The sequence below is a fragment of the Pristiophorus japonicus genome, chromosome 15, assembly GCF_044704955.1.
Source record: "Pristiophorus japonicus isolate sPriJap1 chromosome 15, sPriJap1.hap1, whole genome shotgun sequence".
Taxonomy (NCBI): domain Eukaryota; kingdom Metazoa; phylum Chordata; class Chondrichthyes; family Pristiophoridae; genus Pristiophorus; species Pristiophorus japonicus.
The window spans coordinates 70,759,331-70,782,692 of NC_091991.1; the positions used below are offsets into that span (position 1 = coordinate 70,759,331).

Below are 23,362 nucleotides of genomic sequence, written 5' to 3' on the forward strand. Positions count from 1 at the left end.
CTTTTAAGTATCTCCTCTATGTCTATTTTTATGCTACTCAATAGTGCAACTGCTTCCTCCTTTAATGCTACATTGGCAGCATCCTCTTCTCTAATGAAGACTGTAATAGAGCTCCACCCAGTGGACTACTGTGGTAATGTAACTACTGCTGTAAATACAATAAAAGTCACATGATGGAGCCATCGTGTGTAGTCTGTTTGTTAGTGATTTTGTAAAGAATATATCACATTGCCGATGTAGGATAGGATTTCTGGATACCCTAGCTGAAAGTTTTGTTGGTGAATGATCCAGTCAACCAACAGAGTGGTTGGTTTGCGAGGTTCTTTGCTTTTCCAACACAGCTAAAAATCCAAGGTAAATCACAAGCACACTTGGCTGAATTGCTAGAGTCCAGATGGCCGTGCCTATGGGAATAATAGGGTGCTTGGGTGAGAGACTTTCAGAGCATATGTGGAGTGGCTAGAAATGTATTTCACCAAGAATAGTATCGTCGAAGTCCCCGATGATGAAAACCATAACCGGGTGGATTTAGAAGGGATACAGGCTATTTTCTTGACTGAAGCAGGCCTCGAGGTGTATGAAAACCTAAAAAATGTGCTTCTTCCCATCAAGCCAAAGGACATGCCACTGAAGGGGATTCTAACCAAGTTAGAACAGCATTACAATCCTGAGTCCCTGGAAATTGCTGAAAGTTATAATTTTGAAATACGAGATCAAATAACTGATGAGAGTATCAATGAGTGCATTGTAGCTTTAAAAAAGCTATCCATTCACTGTAATTTCGGAAACTTTCATCGAGTATTGTGTGACCACTTTGTTTGTAGGATGAAAAATGAAGCAATCAGTAGAAAGTTGTTGACAATCCTTAACTTGACTTTTGATTTAGCTTATCAGACAGCTATGTCGATGGATATGGCCGGCCAGTACTCCCGAGAATTTTGTGCCATTTCCAGTCATCAATGAGGTGAATGACCTGCAGGTTAAAAGAAAAAGGCAGTTGGGCCCCAAGACCTCAGCAACTGACCAAGGTAATAATATATTGAAGTCGTACTATCAGTGCCTGAGACAACACATTGCTCAAAGCTGTCCCTATGTGAAGGCAGAGTGTTTCTACTGCAAGAAAACTGGGCATCTTGCAAAGGCATAACGACTGAGGGGTAAACCAACTTTCAATGCTATAAGTAGAAATCATCAGAGACTACATAGCATTGAAGAGAAGTAACAAGATAAGGAGGTTTTGGAAATACACGTCATCAGGAGCACGAGGGTAACTAACAATGATTCACGATGTATCATCATCCAAGTAGACATTGCAGGAAACAAGATACCCATGGAAATCGACACTGGTGCATCCATGAGCGTAGATCCATAATCGTTATATCTTGATAAGTTGAGTGATTTTCGACTGGAGAAATCGAAGATAGAGCTGCGAGGCTACTCAGGAGAGCAAATTCCTGTGGTAGGACGCATCACCATACAGGTGAAATACAAGGATCAGTTTCAGAGCTTGCCTCTCATATGGATGGCAGGAGACAAGCCTGCCTTGATAGGTAGAAATTGGTTGCATTAACTGAAGCTGGATTGGAATGAGACTTTTCGTGTGGAAACAAAATTTGCATCAAAAAATGATGTCATAAAACAGTATCCAAAGATGTTCTGTGAAACAGGCAGACTGATCCAAGACTTCAAGGTGAGTATCAGAGTGCAGAAGGATGCTAGACCAGTTTACTGGAAGCTACGTCCCGTACCATATGCACTCGAGGAGAAAGTTGAGCAAGATCTCAAAAGACTAGAAATTGAGAACATTATCTCCGAAGTAGATTTAAGTAATTGGGCTCCATTGTTGTTGTACCTAAGTCTGATGGTAAGGTAAGGTTGTGTGATGCTTATCAAGTAACCGTAAACAAAGTACTAGAGGGTAATCTGCCCAATACATTGTCCAATGTAGAAGATTTGTTCACAACACTGACAGGTGGTCACATCTTCTCAAAGTTAGATCTTACAAATGCTGATTTACAACTTGAGCTAGATGAGGAGTCCATGTCATGCTTGACTATAAATACTCATCTAGGCCTGTATCAATTTAATAGGCTACCATTTGGAGTGTCTTCTGCCCCTGCCATATTCCAAGGGGCGATGAACCAGATTTTGCAAGGCAATGAAGGGATAGTGTGTTATTTAGATGACATACTCATTTCAGCACCAAACAGGCAAATCCATAATAATGTATTGAATGAAGTGCTCAAACAGTTAGAGAAGCACAGAATACGAGTGATCTCATAAGTGTGAGTTATTTCAAGCTCAGTGGAATACTTAGGGCACAGAGTAGACAAAGATGATTTACATGCAACTAAGGGAAAGCTGGATGCAATCAGAAATGCACCCACTCCCAAGAATGTCACTGAACTCCGATCATCTTGGGGTTATTTAAACTATTATGGGAAGTTCCTACCAAATTTGGCTACAGTGTTACATCCACTGAATGAGCTGTTGAAAAAACAGGTCCAGTGGAAGTGGTCTGAAGAATGCGACACAGAATTCAAGGAGTGTAAAAGCCAGTTAGTAGAGAGTACCATGTTAGTTCATTGTGACGTATCTAAGGAGATCAAGCTAGCAGGTGATGCCTCTCCATATGGAGTTGGGGCGGTGATCTCTCATGTACTACATAGTGGGGAGGAGAAAGCAATTGCTTTTGCTTTGCGCACTCTTAGTGCCAATGAAATTATGCGCAGATCAAAATGGAAGCTTTGGCATTGATTTTTGGGGTCAAGAAGTTCCACAAATACTTGTATGGTCATAAGTTTACCATCGTTACTGATCATAAGCCCCTGACAGTAATCCTCCATCCAAAGTCCCCAGTTCCAACCTTAGCTACAGCCTGAATACAGAGATGGGCTTTGATTTTGTCAACATATACGTATGACATTGAATATAGATGATCAGCTGATAATAATAAGGTTGCAATCACCATCAAAAGTTACACTCAATAGGGAAGAAGTGTTCTATTTTTCATACATTGATGAACTGCCAGTCACAGTGGAAGAGATTTGTAGAGCAACCAAATGTGACTCAGTTATGTTCAAGGGATATGATTACATAGCAAATGGCTGGCCAAACCAGGTATCAGAGGAAGATATTTATCCATACTTCATTCATAGGAATGGAGTATCAGTGGATAAAGATTGTATCATGTGGGATGCAAGAATAATTATTGCAAATAAGTTCAGGTCCAAATTATTAGGAGATCTTCACGACCAACACCTGGGAATGTGCTTGATCAAGAGTTTTGCCGCAGTTACTTATGGTGGCCAGGTTTGGATAAAGATATAGAGTACATCGTTAGTCAATGTACAAAACGAGAATCGGTAAGCAAGAAACCACCATCAGTACCATTACAGCCATGGAAATGGTCTCCCAGGCAAAGGTTACATTTTGATGGTGGATTTTGGTGGAGGGTAGATTTTGCTGAGCTAGAAGGACAGCAATTGTTCATTGTGATCGATAGTCTTCGAAGTGGGTAGATGTGTTTCAGATGTGGAAAATAACAACAAGTAAAACACTAGACAATTTGCAAAGATTGTTTTCTTTGTATGGCCTCCCAGAAGAAATTGTGTAAGATAATGGGGCGCAATTTTGCTTAGAAGAATTTGCACAATTCACAAGCAGAAACAGTGTGAAACAGGGTGGTACGGTGGTACATGTTCCACCATTCCACCCTGTTTCAAATAGTGCAGCAGAGCGCACAGTACAAATTGTAAAACATGCCCTCATCAAGCAAATGTTGGATCCAAATCCAAAGAAACAGCAGTTGTAGATGGACCACAAACTAAAAAATTTTCTAATGACTTATCGTAATACTCTTGATACTATCTACTGGTAGAAAGAACACCAGTAGAGTTGTTTCTCAAACGAGAGCCACGAACCAGGCTCTGGTTGTTAAAGCCAAACTGGCACAATCAAGCCAGAAAGAGAATCATGATAGAGCTAGAGTGGAGAACCTTTACCATAAATGGTTAAAGTGGTTACCAGGAAGAGTAATGAAGATATGTGGTAGTCACACATATTTGGTCAAGATGTTTAATTATGGAAAGGTTAGGTTTGTTCACATTGATCATATTTTACCTACAGATGTGAAAGGAGTTGATAGTCCTGTTACAAGTAGATTACCAGTAGCAAATCCTACATCAGATGTACTAGAAACAAGTCCAAGAAAAAGTTAGAATTTAAGTCTGAATCTGAGTCAGGCAGACAAACAGTCTGAAGTTGTAGAGAGTCAAAATGTACATCAAGGGCATCCCTTGGAGAAAAACTCTCCTCAGGCTCAGCCTAGAATGAGTCTAAGTTCAACACCAATTTTGGAAATTTCTGTTCAAGAGCAAAGGTATCCTCTTTGAAACAGAAAACCAGTGGTTAACATTGATTTGTAAATATCCATATCTTTTGTTGTGTATACCGTACAAGTTATGCGTGATGATTATTTTGTTATGGTTGCTTCTTCATGAAGGAGGGAGAAGTGTAATATAGCCTAGTGTACTACTGCTCCATCTAGTGGACTACTGTAATATTGCAACAACTGCTGTAAATACAATAAAAATCACATTAGAGCCATCTTGTGTAGTGTGTTTGTTTGTGATATATTCTTTACAACATCACTAAGACAAATGCAAAGTGCTCACTTAGTACCTCAGGCATGCCCTCTGCCTCCACAAGAATATCACTTTTTGGTCCCTAATCAGTCCCACCCTTCCTTTGACTACCCTTTTATTATTTATATATAGCTAAAAGACATTTGTGTTCCATTTTATGTTAGTCACTAATCTATTCTCATGCTTCCTCTTTGCCCCTCTTATTCCTCTTTTTTCAGCTATATTCAGCTTTGTTCTCGACTGCATTATGAACCTGACAATTGTCATAAGTCTCCTTTATATGTCTCATTTTAAGTTACTTTGATATCTTTCTGTAATTTGCCTGCAAATTTGCCGCTCTATCTCCTTCCCACTATTTGGTGGCCTATAGTCTACACTCAGTAGCACAACAGCTCCTCTATTGTTCCTTAGTTCTAAACAAATCTGCCCCTTCATTGAGCCAGGTCTCCGTTATTACCATTATATCATAGTCCCATGACTACTTGTGGCTACTTGAGCCTGTAGCTCACCAACCTTATTTACCAGGCTACGTCCATTGATGTTCCCATCTTAGACTGCCTCACATTTGCCGCCTGTCTGATCCCTCCTATTTCTGAACTATTCTTTACTCTAGTGTTATTTGCCTCTCCCAGTCCTCTGTACACCTTGTTTCTCAGCTGTAATGTTTCATCCTTGGTGCCCATCCCCAGCCAAATTAGTTTAAACCCTCCCCCATAGTAAATGTTAACCTACCTGCGAGGACATTGGTCCAAGCTCTTTTGAGGTGCAATCTGTTGACCTTGTACACGTCCTTCCTGCTCCAGAACTGCTCCCAATATCCTAGGAATCGGAGGCCCACCCTCCTGTACCATTTCTCCAGCCACACGTAAACCTGTTTTATCCTACTATTCTTATACGCACTAGCGCCTGGCATTATTACTAGCTTTGTAGTCTTGTTTTTTAACTTCCTCATGAGTTTCTGAAACTCTGATTGCAGAACCTCAATGCTTTGCCTTCCTGTCACTGGTTCCCACATGGACCACGACTTCTGGATATTCCTTCCTACCACTGCTCAAAATTTTCCATACCCTCTCAGTGATGTCCTTTACCAGGATATTGAACCCTGATTTGCCACCGAATGTCACATTCAATTAATATTCCTCAGTAATTCAAATAATTGTTTTCATGGTGTAAACTTTCAAGCAGCGGATACATCAGTGCTTATCAGAGGAATTGGAACACTTTCATGTTTTGCACCAAGGTAACTATTGGGTCAGGTACATTATGGGTTTGATATGGAGAAAGCTTTACCCAACATTAATCCTGAACTAACTAACTTCGGTCTTTCTATGGCAGTTCCATTTTCCATCATCCTTTGCATCTCTCTGAATAACAGTACCAGGTATGTGAAAATTAGTGACAAATTATGGACTTTTTCCCCGTGGATTCACACTCACCCTGATTGACATTGTACCAAACCTATTTCACTTCGAACCTTTTATAGCCAGCAGAGTAACCAAGCATCCATGAAATCAGTCTGGGTAGAATGCTAATCCAGATCCCGAGTGAAAGGGCAGAGTTCTAATTAGCTGTGTCATCCAATCACCTCACAAAGTAATGTCAAGTGTTATAGTATCTGAGATCTTGATCAGAAATGACCGTGGTTGCACTCACAAGATGGGAAGAACTAACGCTTCAATCCACTAGCCACATTTGCAATCACTTAAACCAAAGAGAAAAGCCACTCCAACTCTCTTGAAATCATATTAACTGATGACACTAGATGTCACAAAGGAAGGAAATACGTGGCCGTAATAAGGAAGGAAACAACACTAGCTGTGAAAGTTCAATTAAAAATATATAGAAACGCTGGGATTTACTCATGTGTTGATTTGTTCAGCTAAAATGAGATTAGTAGAGGTGCCAGTGATGGTAGTTAGTCCTCCAATTGTAGAAGCATATGTAATACCTAGACACATTCCTTTACATACATTTTGATCTTTCTTTTTACTGTATTTGCTCACAGCTTCTTTTTTCGCAGCCTATCAGAAACAGTAGAGAATCGATAGTAAAGGTTCTGACATATGTTGCACAGTCTGTGTCCATAATTCTAAAATGTAAACATTTGCCACTTATGGATGGCAGTGATGATGATGTCCAGTCAAATACAGGATGTGTTTTTAGTTGGCTTCCCAATAATACTTAGTTAAAACCTAAAAATTTGCAATGGAATAAGAATTACTTTTTCCCTGATGTGCCATCACTGGTATATGGCAAAGGCTCAAATTCATCACATAGATTATAAACCAATAAATATCAAATGGTGACCATCAACAGTCGTCAAATTGTCTGCACTTCAAAGCAGCTCAACTACCCCATCTAGGTTAACATAACAAGTCTCTCTCAATGCTTTTTACATTGGCCTTAGAGGGGTACTTGTTCTGCTGATAAAAGCCACGTCTTCTCAGTGGCTGGTCTTAGAAATTTGACATGTTTACCAAGGAGTCATCACCAGGGGCATGAGTCTTCTGTATTAGGAACCATCAGCACAAGCACCTCTCTAACATCAAGGTAAAAGCAGCTTTTAAATATAAGGTAAGGAATTGTTCTTTGCCATATGGAATCTATTACCCTGCAACAATTAATAGATTGGGATCTGAAGTTTACTTTATAAGGATTTTATGAATCAAAATCAGATAGGAATATGATTTCCATAAAACAGTTGCTCCGTGTGAATGGTGCAAATGGTGGACAATATTCCTGCTAAGGTGCGCGGCCACGCATGTAATGTCAGAAGTCCTGCGCTCCCCGGCTTTGACATTGTACATACCGCACATACACAGAAATTTAAAAGGGACATTAAAAGAAACAAGCCATGGTGAACAAAGCAGAACTTGTATGGAACATTGATGGTGGGATCCCTCCATGGCCTCGCCCCTCCCTATCGCTGTAACCTCCTCTAACCCTACAATACTCCGAGAACTCTGTGTTCCTTGAAATCTGGCCTCGTGCATCCCATACTTCCTTCATCTCACTATTGGTGGCCCTAAGCTCAGGAATTTCCACTCAAACCTCTCAACCTCCTCCTTAAAGATGCACCTTAAAACCTATCTTTTTGCCAAGCTTTTGGTCTGATTACTCTCCTGTGAAGTGCCTTGGGATGTTTTGCTACGTTAATGTTGTTGAATGTTGTTGTTGAATGTGATGTATTCACAGAGCACAGCACACACAGCTCCTAACATGGCAGGCAGCTCTCACGGAAGTCTCCAGAAATCTGCCTTGTTCTGTTTATTATTAACCCTGCACTTGCAGTACACAATATGTCCACATCCACAGTGCAGAGCTACAAACATTACAAGCTTACAGACATTACACTTCTCCCTCCTTAATGAAGAAGTTATTATAACAAACATCATACATAACTTTCAGGTTTATACATGACACAGGATGTAAACTTTTTTTTTTCCATATTTACAAATTTAACTTTACCACTTGTTTTCTGTTTCGAAGAGGATACCTTCGTTCTCGAACAGAATTTTCCAAACATGGTGTCGATTTCACACTCATTCGAGGCTCATCCTGAGGAACGTTTTCCTCCACAGAATTTCCTTGATTTTCATTTGAACTCACTCCAACTTCAGGCTCTTTGTTTTCCTGACTCAGAATCAGACTTTCATTCGGATTCTCTCCTGGATTTGTTTATAGTACATTGGATTTAGGATTTGCTACTGGTGTATCAAAACTGAGTCAGAAATAATTCAATCATTCCCACCTTCAACTCCTTCCATGTCTGTAGGTAAAATATGATCAATATGAACAAACCTAACCTGTCCATTATCAAACATCTTTACCAAATATGTGCGAGGACACATATCTTCACCACTCTTCCTGGTAACCACTTTAACCATTTATGGTGATGGTTCTTCACTCTTACCTTCTGGTTTAATTTCACACTTCTCTATTTTACTCTACCTCTATCATGATTCTCTTTCTGTGTTAGTTGTGTCTCTTCTATGGACTGTGCCAAATTTGGTTTTAACAATGAGAATCTGGTTCGTGGCTGTTGTTTGAGAAACAACTCTGCTGGTGTTCTACCAGTAGTTGTATGAGGAGTATTTAGATATGTAATCAAAAAATTAGCAAATTGTGATACAATGACAACTGTCATTTCCTTGGATTTGGATCTAACATTTGTTTAATGAGGGCACATTTTACAATTTGTACAGTGCGCTCTGCTGCACCATTCGAAGCAGGGTGGTATGGTGGAACCTTGGTATGTTTCACACCATTTTTGCTCATGAATTGTGCAAATTCTTCTGAACGAAATTGTGGTCCATTATCCGAAACAATTTCTTCAGGGAGGCCAAATGCAGAAAATAATTTTCGTAAAATGACCAATGTTTTACTTGTTGTTATTTTCCACATTGGAAACAGCTCAACCCACTTCGAATGGCTATCAGTCACAATGAACAATTGTCCTTCTAACTCAGCAAAATCAATATGTAGCCTTTGCCACACCTTGGGAGGCCATTTCCATGGCTGTAATGATACTGGTTGCTTGCTTACTGATTGACATGTTGTACACTGACTCACGATGTACTCTATATCTTTATCAAGACCTGGCCACCATAAATAACTGCATGCAAAATGCTTGGTCAAGTACATTCGCAAGTGCTGGTCATGGATGTCTCCTAATAATTTGGACCTGAATTTATTTGGTATAACCACTCTTGCACCCCACATGTTACAATCTTTATCGACTGATAATTCATTCCTACAAATGAAGAATGGATGTGTATCTTTGTCTGTTACCTGGTTTGGCCATCCATTTGCAATATACTCATACACCTTTGACATCACTGGGTCACGTTTGGTTGCTCTACCAATCTCTTCAGCTGTGACTGGCAGTTCATCAATGTATGAAAAATAAAACACTTCTTCCCTATCGGGTGTAACTTGTGATGGAGAAGGCAATCTACACATAGCATCAGCATTACTGTGATCAGCTGATCGTCTGTATTCAATATCATATATATATGCTGACAAAATCAAAGCCCATCTCTGCATTCGGCCTGCAGCTAATGTTGGAACTGGGGACTTTGGATGGAGGATTGCTGTTAGGGGCTTATGGTCCGTAACAATGGTAAACTTACGACCATACAAGTATTTGTGGAACTTCTTGACTCCAAAAATTAATGCCAAAGCTTCCCTTTCAATTTGCGCATAATTTCTCTCACTGGCACTGAGAGTGTGTGAAGCAAAAGCAATTAGTCTCTCCTCCCCACTACTTAATACATGAGAGATTGCTGCCCCAACTCCATACGGAGAGGCATCATATGGTAGCTTAATCTCCTTAGATATGTCATAGTGAATTAACTTGGTTCTGTCTACCAATTTGCTTTATACTCCTTGAATGCTGTATCGCATTCTTTTGACCACTTCCAATGGACCTGTTTTTTCAAAAGTTCATTCAGTGGATGTAACACTGTAGCCAAATTTGGTAGGGACTTCCCATAATAGACCCAAGAATGAATGAAGTTCAGTGACACTCCTGGGAGTGGGTGCATTTCTGATCGCATCCAATTTTTCCATGGTTGGATGTGAACCATCTTTGTCTACTCTGTACCCTAAGTACTCCACTGAGTTTTTAAATAACTCACACTTAATAGCAGACACTCATTCTCTGTGCTTCTCTAGCTGTTCGAGGACTTCATTCAACATGTTATTATGAATTTGCCTATTTGGTGTTGAAATTAGTATGTCATCCAAATAACATACTACCCCTTCAATACCTTGCAAAATCTGGTTCATCAACCCTTGGAATATGGCAGGGGCGGAAGACACTCCAAACAGTAGCCTATTAAATTTATGTAGGCCTAGATGAGTGTTTATAGTCAAACATGACTTGGACTCCTCATCTCGTTCAATCTGTAAGTAGGGATTCGTAATATCCAGTTTTGAGAAGATCTGACCACCTGTCAGGGTTGTGAACAAATCTTTTATATTTGGCAATGTATTGGGGACATTACCCTCCAGAACCTGGTTTACGGTTACTTTATAATCACCACACAATCTTACCTTACCATCGGACTTAGGTACAACAACAATGGGTGCAGCCCAATTACATCGATTTATCTTACAAATAATGTTTGAGGATATAACGAGCATGGTGGATCGAGGTGTACCGATGGATGTGGTGTATTTAGATTTCCAAAAGGCATTCGATAAGGTGCCACACAAAAGGTTACTGCAGAAGATAAAGGGACGCGGAGTCAGAGGAAATATATTAGCGTGGATAGAGAATTGGCTGGCTAACAGAAAGCAGAGAGTCGGGATAAATGGGTCCTTTTCGGGTTGGAAATTGGTGGTTAGTGGTGTACCACAGGGATCGGTGCTGGGACCACAACTGTTTACAATATACATAGATGACCTGGAAGAGGGGACAGAGTGTAGTGTAACAAAATTTGCAAATGACACAAAGATTAGTGGGAAAGCGGGTTGTGTAGAGGACACAGAAAGGCTGCAAAGAGATTTAGATAGATTAAACGAATGGGCTAAGGTTTGGCAGATGGAATACAATGTCGGAAAATGTGAGGTCATCCACCTTGGAAAAAAAAACAGTAAAAGGGAATATTATTTGAATGGGGAGAAATTACAACATGCTGCGGTGCAGAGGGACCTGGTGGTCCTTGTGCATGAATCCCAAAAAGTTAGTTTGCAGGTGCAGCAGGTAATCAGGAAGGCAAATGGAATGTTGGCCTTCATTGCGAGAGGGATGGAGTACAAAAGCAGGGAGGTCCTGCTGCAACTGTATAGGGTACCTGGAGTACTGCGTGCAGTTTTGGTCACCTTACTTAAGGAAGGATATACTAGCTTTGGAGGGGGTACAGAGACGATTCACTAGGCTGATTCCGGAGATGAGGGGGTTACCTCATGATGATAGATTGAGTAGACTGGGTCTTTACTCGTTGGAGTTCAGAAGGATGAGGGGTGATCTTATAGAAACATTTAAAATCATGAAAGGGATAGACAAGATAGAGGCAGAGAGGTTGTTTCCACTGGTCGGGGAGACTAGAACTAGGGGGCGCAGCCTCAAAATACGGGGGAGCCAATTTAAAACCGAGTTGAGAAGGAATTTCTTCTCCCAGAGGGTTGTGAATCTGTGGAATTCTCTGCCCAAGGAAGCAGTTGAGGCTAGCTCATTGAATGTATTCAAATCACAGATAGATTGATTTTTAACCAATAAGGGAATTAAGGGTTACGGGGAGCGGGCGGGTAAGTGGAGCTGAGTCCACGGCCAGATCAGCCATGATCTTGTTGAATGGCGGAGCAGGCTCGAGGAGCTAGATGGCCTACTCCTGTTCCTAATTCTTATGTTCTTATGTTCTCAGTCTCTAGTCTTTTGAGTTCTTGCTCAACTTTCTCCTTGAGTGTATATGGTATGGAATGTGGCTTGTGGTAAACCGATCTAGCGTCCTTTTGTACCCTGACACTCGCCTTGAAGCCTTGGATCGGACTGTCCGTTTCACAGAACACCTTTGGATACTTCATCCGTTGATGAAAATCTCGCTTCCACACAGAAAATCTTACTCCAATCCAGCGTCAGTGAGCTCAACCAATTTCTTCCTCGTAAGGCAGACTTGTCTCCTTTCACTACTAACAGAGGCAAGTTCTGAAATTGATCTTTATATTTCACCAGTATGATGATATGACCTACCACAGGAATTTTCGCTCCCGAGTAACCTCGCATCTCTGACTTGGATTTCTCCAGTTGGAAATCATGCAATTTGTCGCGGTACAGTGACTCCGGTACTGCACTCACGGATGCACCTGTGTCAATTTCCATTGGTATCTTGAATCCCGCAACATCTATGTGGATTTTGATGCTTTCCGAATCGCTGTCCATTAACCTCGTGCTCCTGCTGGCGTGTAACTCTAACATCTCCTCGTCCTGTTGTTGTTCTTCCATGCTATGTAATCTCTTGGGATTTCTACTCATAGCTTTGAACGCTGGATTCATAGCTTTAAAAGCTGATTTACCCTTCAGTTGGCATGCCTTCGCAAGATGCCCAGTCTTCCTGCAGAAGAAACACTCTGCCTTCACGTATGGACAACTTTGAGCAATGTGTTGTCCCAGGCACCTCTAGCACGACTTTGATGCTCTGTTAGAATTTCCAGTTTATGAGACTTTGGGCCTCCATCGTCTTTTACTTTGAACCTGCAGGTGATTTACCTCGGTTGACTGATGACCATAATCATTATTTAATTCTCGGGAATATTGTTCGGCCATGCCCATCAACCTCGCTGTCTCACAAGCAATCTCAAAAGTCAAGTCATCCGTCGTCAATAACTTCCTTCTGATCGCATCATTTTTCACCCCACAAACAAAATGATCCCGTAATGCTCAGTTTTGAAAGTTTCCAAAATTACAGTGCATCGATAACTTTTTTAATGCTATGATGTAATAACCATCAGTCTTTTGATTCCGAATCCCGAAACGATAGCTTTCAGCAATTTCTAACGGTTTGGGGTAATAGTGCTGCTCCAGCTTCATTAAAATCTCTTTAAGCATTGTGTCCTTTGGCTCGTCAGCCACAAGCAGATTTACAAGAGTGTCATATAATGACGGACCTGCCTCTGATAAGAAGATCGCTTTCTTACGTTGCAACACAGCCCGGTTCTCGACTGCATTGTTTGGAACTTCGATTATGTTATTTGTAGTGAAATACATTTCTAGCCGATCCACATATGCTTTAAAATGTTCCCGGTCGTGTCTATATTCCCCCAAATATCCCAATACACCTGTCATTTTAATCTCTAGCTGTTCACACCATGTGCTGTATTTTACCTCGGATTTTTGTAGCTTTTTTCAAAGACAGAAACTTCCAAAATCTCTCTGTCAGCTAGCTGAATCCTTCACCAACAAAAATTAAGCTTTAAATCATCCGAAAAATATCCCATCTCGCCGCCAAATGTGATATATTCACAGAGTACAGCACACACAGCTTCCTAACATGGCAGGCAGCTTTCTCGGAAGTCTCCGGAAATCTGCCTAGTTCTGTTTATTATTAACCCTGCACTTGCATTACACAATACATCCACATCCACAGTGTGGAGCTACAAACATTACAAGCTTACAGACATAACATTGAAATTGCTGCGCTGATAGTACCGAGGAGTGAGAAGGTCTCAGGCTTTCAACCTGGTGGACAGCTTGTTTGGCCACTGGTGCATTTCTCATCCTGATCAAACTCCCTGAAGTATAAATGGGGCTCTTTTACCAGCAGTGTGATGAATATGAAAAACTGTTTTGAAAGCTTTTGTTATTGATTTGGTTTTATAATTGGGATATATGTAGTTCCGCTTACTTTCTTCAACTGGCGATAAGCACACTGAGCACACTCAATAGCTTAGTGGTTAAATGCACTGCTGTCTCCAATTCACCAAGGCTTCTTCGGCAGCACCTCCCAAATCCACGACCTCGACCACCTAGAAGGATAAGAGCAGCAGGTGCAAGGGAGCACCGTCACCTGCAATTTCCCCTCCAAGTCACACACCATCCTGACTTGGAAATATATCGTTGTTCCTTCATCATCGCTGGATCAAAATCCTGGAACTCTCCCTTAACAGCACTGTGGGAGTACCTTCACCACACGGACTGCAGCGGTTCAAGAAGGCGGCTCACTACCTTTTCAAGGGCAATTAGGGATGGGCAATAAATGCTGGCCTTGACAACGGCGCCCACATCCCGGAATGAATAAAAAATATATATTATTGGAAAATACAGACCAGAGCAGACCCAGATTGATCCCTGGCCTGTGAAGAGTTAGCTAATCTCATCTGGTGCAGTGGTCAGGAGATTGTAATTGAGTTTAGTGTTCTGCACGAGAGAGAAGGGTGCGGGTGGGGGGGGTGCGGGGGCGGGGGTGAAGAAATCAGGCACTGTTCCTACTCATGATTAATACTGGAAAGTACATGTGTGGACTTCAGGTGAGGATTGGATTGGATTTAGACATGATATACAACCCCTGTGGTTGAATAACTTGCCAAAAATGCAGCTTCCAGGCTCACATATGAGGAACAGCCATTTGAGCAAGGTAGTGAACCATATACCAGCTTCAGCAACTTCGGGAGAGGAGGAAATGGTTGGTCACACAAACAAATTGATGTTGGGAAAACAAATAAACCAACAAGATTACAATTATATACCATAAAGTGTAATATGATAAGAGCTTCTGCAGTAAAATGGTTACCTTTAGGATTGAACATGATTGTATTTAAAGTTAAATAACATTTTAATAACTAAAAGGATTTACCTCATCGGGTTCTATTTTGTATGCATGAATGTCACCACCAATGTAATAGCTGCATGAAAAGAAATGTAAATGAGACATCTGATGCAAACATTACCTGTTCGCAGATTATCTGTGATAGTGTGAGTGTTTTCACTCCAGATCATAAGGTGTTAACTTTAAGGGCTCAATTTTCCCCAAAGCCGTTTTTTGGTGTATTTGAAGAGTTACCCATGTTTTTTGGGGCCCAACTACGCCCCCAAAAAAATCATCCAAGTTTCCCCGTTTGAATTGTTCATTTTGGCGCCGCCTAGCCTATCCTTTAGCTTTGGGGGTGAAGCCTAAGATATGCGCCAAAAAGATCGGGTTGCCAGGGTAACGAGGGACACACTGCGGGCTGAGGCTGGAAAGTGAAACATACAACACATTCTGGCCAGCTCACAGCAACCTGCACAAGCAGCTTGCACATTGCAGCAGCATTCCATCATTAAATTATTAATGCATTTATGCCAGAAGTCCATCTCCGCACCCCCCCCCCCCCTCCCCCCACGTCCACCACCCCCGGCCCTCCTGGTGCTGCTCCTAACCCTGGCCGAAAGGCTTCCCTCCCCTGCCAATGCCGGGTGTCGCTGCTAGCCCTGGCCGAAAGGCCTCCCCCCGCCCCCTCTCTCCCCTCTCCTCTCCCAACCTCTCACCTCTGTCCTCTCCTCTCCCCTTTCTCCCCTCTCTGCTGCTGCTGTCCAGGCTGTGGAACTGCATCTGCTGTGTGATTTTCATACCTGCGACGATTTTCTTAACAGCCCAGAAGGTTTTTCCACAGTGGTCACATATGCCGACTGAAGAAAAATTGGAGTAAATTGGAGTAAATTTGCTTGAAAGCTGGCCAAACTTGCTTAAATGGCCAGAATTGGTGGGGGTGGCAGATTACGCCCCCAATGACGCAAAAAAAAACTAACCCCCCAAAAAATCGTAACTAACTGAGTTACACTGGCGCACAATCTTTGGGGAAACTTGGATATTTTAATTTAGGCCAAAAAAAGCGGCGCGCACCAAAAAACCAGCGCAGATAACTGAGGAAAATTGAGCCCCAAGTGTTGAGGCTGAATCTTAGCTGCAGTACGCATGTAGAAGCTGGGTAAGAAACCATAAGTGCATGACAACTACAGCACATCACCCGAGTGGGCTGACGGCAAAACCTCACAAGCAACAACAACCGTGAGTATATTCATGTTTGGCCTCACAAGTGGATTATTAATGAAAACCCGTGGATTTTCATAATGAATGTTTTCTCACATATAATTGAATAAAGGTACACTAAGAGGGATGATGGAAACTAAGACAACAAGATAGTAAACCATTACTGATGCAAATAACTTCACATCTTACTGAATGTATAGCTCAACTGTGGGTTGGTCTATGATTAGCACAAGTGAGATATGAATAGCATATGTTTTTTTTTATCATGCAATTTGTTTATACCACACATTTGAGATGTAATTAAAATCCAAAGCACTGGATGGGAATAGCAATTTTAAAACTCGCACTCCATGGCTCGCAGTCTGGTTCCAGTGAATCACTGCAAATCATTTCCCCCCTCACCGTGCTAATTGTTCTTCGTTATGGTGTCATATGACAAACGTATTTCATGGAGATAACATCATCATGTGTGATATGAAGTCATTAAAACAACATGTTGTTTGTGTTTTGAGAATGGAAGGTTTTACAGGTACAGATACAGGTATCTGCGAGAGGACACCACCGCAGGTCGGGAGTATAAGAGCTGGAGCCACTGCAGCTTCCAGCGCGAGCCGCTCCAAGTGTACGACGGTTTCGAGGTGGGCGATTGGGTGACGTCATCAGGACCCAGGTCGCCATTTGGTGCGTGGGCAGGAGCACCGGCTGGGCCCTGGTAAAGCAGAGCAGTGGGAAGGTCGTGGTGGACTTGCGATGAGTGATCGGGGTGGAGGAGTGATGAGGGATCGTGGCTGAGATTTGATGGGTAATCGTGATGGAGGTTCGGCGAATGTTTGGCGCGGAGGTGCGTCGGGAGATCGTGGCGGAGATGTGGCGAGTGCTTTTGTGGCAGAGGAGCGGTGAGGGATTGTGGCGGAGGTGTGGCGAATGTTTGTGGTGCGGAGGAGCGGTGAGGGATCGTGGCGGAGGTGCGGCGAATGAGGATATGGGGCCCAGAGTGCCAAGGGCCCAGGGGCAGCACAGGCCAGCCCACACTGCGATATGTGTGCGCACTAGGTCCGTGCAGCAGACAAGTCTCCAGTCGTCCTCGTTAAAGACCTAGCTCTGTAAAGCCCGTGTGGTGGCTGATGTGCAACAGTCAGCACACGTTAAAAAAATCCACGCACAGGCATCTTCCACGCCCTCAACTGGAGTTCAGGATTGGAACATCAGGTCCTGCATTGAAACATCTGTGAACTTATGTGGAAGCAAGTCATCCTCATTCGAGGGACCGCCAATGATGGTACACTCAAAGCTGCATCGGGGACACTCAGGTGTACTGATCGTTTCATCCTTTGTATATGAAAGCATCAGCAACGCCATGTCCTAATCACAAGGCCTCATCATGAACTCTCCTGTCTGAGCTAGAAGGTTTGTCCGTTTTCAGATAGATACTGAAAGGTGGCTATCACCTCCTAGGAATATTCTGTCTGAGGTGGAGGAAAAGCTAACCCACTTTGACTTAACCCACTTAAACCTGGTTACATGTTGGTCCCTCGTGGAAGACCATGGATGTCCGAGATGGAGATGGCGATGATCCACATTGTCTTCACCTTCTCAACTGGAAGAACATGTATTCTGGCAAGTCAAAAATATTTTAAGAAAAACATACTTTGATAGGTGTACATTTTAATCCTGTCACATTCTGGACAAAAATGGACACGAGCTGGAAAGGTTTTATTTTCATATCTGTATTTAACAAATAATATAGTAATTTGACTTTAATTGATTGTAAAGTACAGGTTCAAACATTTAATGCTGGTTATTAAAAGTAGGCATTTGAAAATATTCAATTTCTTGTGCAGTTTTCTAAATATATATTCCCATAGGGCCTCATTTTCCACATCTGGCAAAAATGCCATTTATGTGATACCTGTACAATCAAATTGGAGTTACATTTGGATACACAAACACAACTCTTAGTATCACCAGTGGATACTACTAATTCCAGTTTTGTTATGATGTTAAAATGATTATTGGGCATTTCCAATGCCACCTCAATGGGTACTTTGAGTACTTCTTGTGGAAGTCCAAATGCAGGTAAAACCCTGTGTCCGTTTCTCCCAAAATGTTCCAAAGTATGTTTGCATTGACTGGAAAGAAAACTTGGGGGAGAAATTCATTATCATCCCATTTGGGAGAGCTAGCTTTTGAAACTTAGCGATAGGTGCCATTCTTTCCCCTCACTCAAAAAATTGGCTTTCACGCTCCAGGAAGGAAGTGAAGCACTAAATCAAGCGTTCCACTTCCTTTTTGGAGCACTGAAGGACGTGGGCGGGGTGGAAACCTCAGAAGTGCTGCACACGGGGCCATGCAGTGCTGCCACGTACAGAGGGCCCTTCGCTCCCTTAAAGGGAAGGGCCATCTGTCATGTATCCTACATGGCTACTGTTGGTACTATCACAAGGTGTGCCACCAGAGGGCACAGCAGTGGCAGACTTGTAGATTACCTGTACAGGTGTGCCTGGCCTAGAATAAAAGGCAGGCCACCCGGTGTGATCCTCACTCTAGAGTTAACAAATAAAGGACTAAGGTCACTACAGTTCAAGTACAACACATCGCCTCGTGGAGTCATTACTCGAGCATCTAAGGACACAACAATTGGCGACGAGATTATGAACTTTCACGTGAAAATGGCTACCTTGGTACGTTGCAGCCAGTCGCCGATGGTGATGATTGGGACGCCTTTGTGGAGAGGCTCGAACATTTATTCACAGCAAACGACCTGGCAGGAGACGACCCGGCCACACTGGCTGATAAGCACAGAGCTATCTTGCTAACCAGTTGTGGGCCCACCGTCTATGGCCTCATCAGGGACTTGCTGGCACCAGCGAAGACAATGACCAAGACATACAAGGAGCTCGTAACCCTGATCCATGAGCAACTCAAGCCCAAGGAGAGCATCCTCACAGCCAGACACCGGTTCTACACCCACCGACGGCCCGAAGGCCACGAAGTCGCAAAGTACGCCGCAGACCTCAGGAGGCTGGCGGCACCATGCGAGTTCGGCACCCACCTCAATGAAGCGCTGTGAGACATTTTTGTCATTGGAATTGGCCATGAGGGCCTTCTTCACAAGCTACTGTCGGCAGATACCACAGTCACACTGCAGGAGGCCATCTCCGTGAGCCAGTCATTCATGACCTCAACCTGCGCAGATGACTCACCCTTAGGATTCAAACCCAGCAGATACTGTGCACAGATGGCGCCGTTTAGAGGCTGGACTGTAGAGCAGGAACCCTCTCACGGAAGAGGGAGCAGGCCCCTGAGTCCCTTAACTCAGAGTCCGCCGAGGGGGGCTAACCAAGTAGCACCATGCTGGCATTGCGGAGGGAACCACAGGGTTTACCAGTGCCACTTTAAAGACTATGTCGGCAAAGGCTGCAACACAAAGGGCCACCTCCAGCGAAAGTGCAAGAGAAATATGACTCATTGTGTTGATGAAGAGTCTGCAGATGGCCAGGAATCCAGCACGGATTATGAATCGATAGGCAGAGAGGCAGCCTAGTCCCATGAGGAGGTACATAGCATGTTTACCTGCACCACCGAGTGTTCCCCGCTGAAGATGGAAGTTGAGATAGAGGGCGTTCCAGTCTTCATGGAAGTGGACATGGGGGTGAGCCAGTCAGTGATGAATCAAGAAGCCGTTGAGAGGCTATGGGACAATTTGGCTGAACGACCCAAGCTGGTCCCGGTTCAGGCAAAGCTGTGCACCTACACCGATGAAATCATCCCAGTCGTTGGTAGTGCGAATGTAAAGGTACTCCATGGTGGCACGGTGCACAAGTTAGCTCTGTGGATTGTTGCAGGTGATGGACCAACGCTGTTCGGCAGAAGGTGGATGGAGAAGATCCATTGGAAATGGGAAGACTTCACCCCTCTAGCGATCGATGCCCTCTGCGCTCAGAGTCAAAGCAAGCCCTCACCTGAGGGTAGACCGGCACGGGAGAGCAGACCAGCACGGCACCCGAGGCACAGACCACTCAGCACGACTGCATGGAGATGATCCAGCTGAGACGGCCTGAATGCACCTTCCAGGCTCCAGTGGCAGGACTCCGGAGGAAGAAAATCGAATCCAGAGGCGACTTCCCAGCTTCGGAGGCAGAACCGAGGGAAAAAAGGATCACCGCAGTCGACATCGTGGATGGAGGAAAGATGGCGCCCAAACCACGAGGTGAGGCGCTGAAGACAAAGATGGCCGCGGCCAGACCACGAGGTGCAGCGCTGATGGAGCAACACGTGGCACCAAACGGAGAAGCGGATTGGGGTAAAGAAAGCAAGGCTCTCTGAAAGGAGGCCGGCAACCCACCACAATTAAAGCGACATTTCCACACACTTAAGCAATGTAACAGTAATTGTAAGTCAGAGGAAAAAGGTGTAATTGATCATGTAAAATGTGCAACAAATAATCTGAATTGTATATATGCAACCAGCGAGGAAAAGTCGTGTGATTATGTAAAATGTGTAATTGATGATCTGAACTGTGCACATGCAACCAGCGAGAAAAAGTCGCGCGATCGCAATCGGACCCACAGTGTGTCCATCATAAGTAATGAAAAGTTGTGCGATACAGGGTTTCAACTGCACGCAGCCAATGCAGCGGGCAGACACCCATCGGGAGCACACAGATCCAGCGAGCTACCCAATGCTGTAGCCTGTGTCCCGGGGATCAGAATCATGCACCATGGAGTGTGGCCACAAGCAGCTGACACACATGAGCTGCAGAGCAAGCGATCTCAGCAGGACAACGGTACCGGTATCGATATCCTGCCCCTGATCGGCTCCACCTCTAAGGCACGCGATGGCACCAACTGCCACGAACCTGAAAGAGCAAACTGTGCTAAGGCGCAGCCCCCAGACCCCATCGCCACCAAGGCCATACCTGTAAATGTAAGGTCACCCGCCACAGTTCCCCCATAGGGAACCGGGACCAGCCAGGATCCGAAATCAAACGACACCCAGACCAGCGAGTCAGCAGTTCCCTGTGCACTGCTAGACGACAGCTCCTCAGGGAGCAGCAGCGACCCAGAGAGCAAAGAAAGAACAGGGAGGTCACAGACATCTGTGAACCAGCCGGACGCTAGGGACCACAGCAATAGCCCTGAGAGCAGGCAACTCGAGCCAATCGGGTTCCCACTGCCAGCACTGGGTACTGAGCTGCCACCAGACTGCAGGGACACAACCCAGCAGCTCCGGAACTAGTTTGTTCTCACGCACCGGTCACTGCATCGATAAGGCATCTAACGTACTTGTTGCACTATTGAACCACAAATATAATGTAAAACCCATTTTCCTGAACTTGAATGTACAAATGCTAGGAGCTCCCACCACAATCAATGTGGTGGGGGGTGGGGAGGGGGGCGGGGGAGAATTGAGTGGTCAGGGACACGCACACAAACAGCAACTACCAGCACGCTACTGCACCAACCACTCACCCAAGATGACCTGCTAAGGGTCAACCAGACAGAGCTCACATAGAGCTAAGCCCAGAGCACAGTCAATGCAGTGGCAATTTGCACTAAAGGCTCAGGGGAGAGTGATGTCATGTATCCTACATGGTTACTGTTGGTACTATCACAAGGTGTGTCACCAGAGGGCACAGCAGTGGGAGACTTGTAGGTTACCTGTAGAGGTGTGCCTAGCCTTGTATAACAGGCAGACCACCAGGTGTGATTCTCACTCTGGAGTTAACTAATAAAGGACTAAGGTCACTTGAGTTCAAGTACAACACATCGCCTCATGGAGTCATTACTAGAGCATCTAAGGATACAACACCATCGCTGCAGACTCTGCAATTTAAAATGGATCTACCTGGACCACCAAGAGAGTGGAAAATCCGTGAGATCAGCCCGGCACATAAGCAGAGTGCTGGGTTGAACGATCACTGCAGGAACCTGCAAAGAAAACGGCATCAACAAAGGTAAGGTTTTTTTTACCTACCTCGGCCACCACACCTTTAATCATCATCCCAGGAATAACCGGCCACCTGATCCACGTCTCCTGCAGCTGCCATTTTGTTTGGCCGACGCTGCTGCAAGGGGCGAAAATGAATTTTGGGTTGGGGCGCTAACGGGGCAATGCGCGCACGATGACATCACAATCTCCAGGCGCAGGAGATTGGAGCTCAACAAAAATTTTCTCTGCACAAAAATAATCTCCTCTTTCAGTACAGAAGAGAAACTTTCAGTCACATATTGATAAAAATGACATGAACATACTGCTGAAATCCAACTTTAAAGTCAGAACTTCGGATTCAAAATCGGGCAAAGAAATTTCTGCGCAACTTCAAAATGTTCGTTATCTGTTGATACAATTGTATCACTGAATCGGGCATCAGAGCCTTGACCAGTTTGAACTGGCAAATTCTATAAAACCTCAGTAGGGCTGAACTGGATGAAATTGTTTGGAAACATCATGGAGTCTGGCCCCTATGGCCTATGTAATAATCTAACTGAAGAAATGTGCAAAACCATTGAATGGTTACAGGCTCGAGGGGCTGAACGGCATACTCCTGTTCCTATGCTCCAATGTACTCCATTCAAAATTCTAACTTACAAAAAGACTATCTGGTACTCAAAATACGGTGACAACATTAGCAGTGATGTGGGCTGTCCTATAAAGCTTGAATTATAAATAAAGAAGCCTGTTGGATCACACCAGGTGGGAAAGAATAAATAAGAGAGCTAATAAGACAGTCTCAGAGAGATACTTTACCCATCCAGCTCTTTGCTTTCCTGTTTCATCGTCTCATTTTCTTTTGCCTTTATTATTTCCTGTTTGTTCAGCTCAAGTTCGATTTTTTCTTTTGCTTCCAGCTTCTTCATTTCGGATTCTTTTTCTTTGATTGAAATGGTGACAAGTGAAGTGTTGAGTGTAGGGTGCACAAATAAAAACAGATAACTGAAAAAAATGTTGCTACCTCAGCATAAAACTGGATTAGTCTTTTCATACATTACCATTCAATTCCAAGGCTTGGTCTGTTTCTGCATTCATAATATGTTGAAGAACAGCCTCGACGATTGGCATTACCATGGCTGCAGTGGAGGTGTTACTGAACCACATCGAGAGGAAGACACAGCTGAGCATAAACCCCATCATTAACCTGTTAAACACAGAACATAGTGATCCAATACCAGATAGGCTCTCCAGAATGATTTACACTGATGGTAAAAGGGTGCATTTTACTTCTGGGAACATGTTATGTATGGTTGA

General features: G+C 43.6%; 1 protein-coding gene across 1 annotated transcript in view; it reads right to left on the reverse strand.

Moving 5' to 3' along the window:
* The window catches only part of slc13a1 (solute carrier family 13 member 1), a 58,942-nt gene that overhangs the window by 27,792 nt on the left and 7,788 nt on the right, over positions 1 to 23,362 (reverse strand). Inside the window, exons 4-7 of the mRNA XM_070901715.1 lie at positions 23,107 to 23,252; positions 22,865 to 22,988; positions 14,942 to 14,990; positions 6,510 to 6,667 (exon numbers count right to left, since the gene is read on the reverse strand). Of these exons, the coding sequence (XP_070757816.1) occupies positions 6,510 to 6,667; positions 14,942 to 14,990; positions 22,865 to 22,988; positions 23,107 to 23,252 (477 nt within the window). The remainder of the gene's footprint in view (positions 1 to 6,509; positions 6,668 to 14,941; positions 14,991 to 22,864; positions 22,989 to 23,106; positions 23,253 to 23,362) is intronic.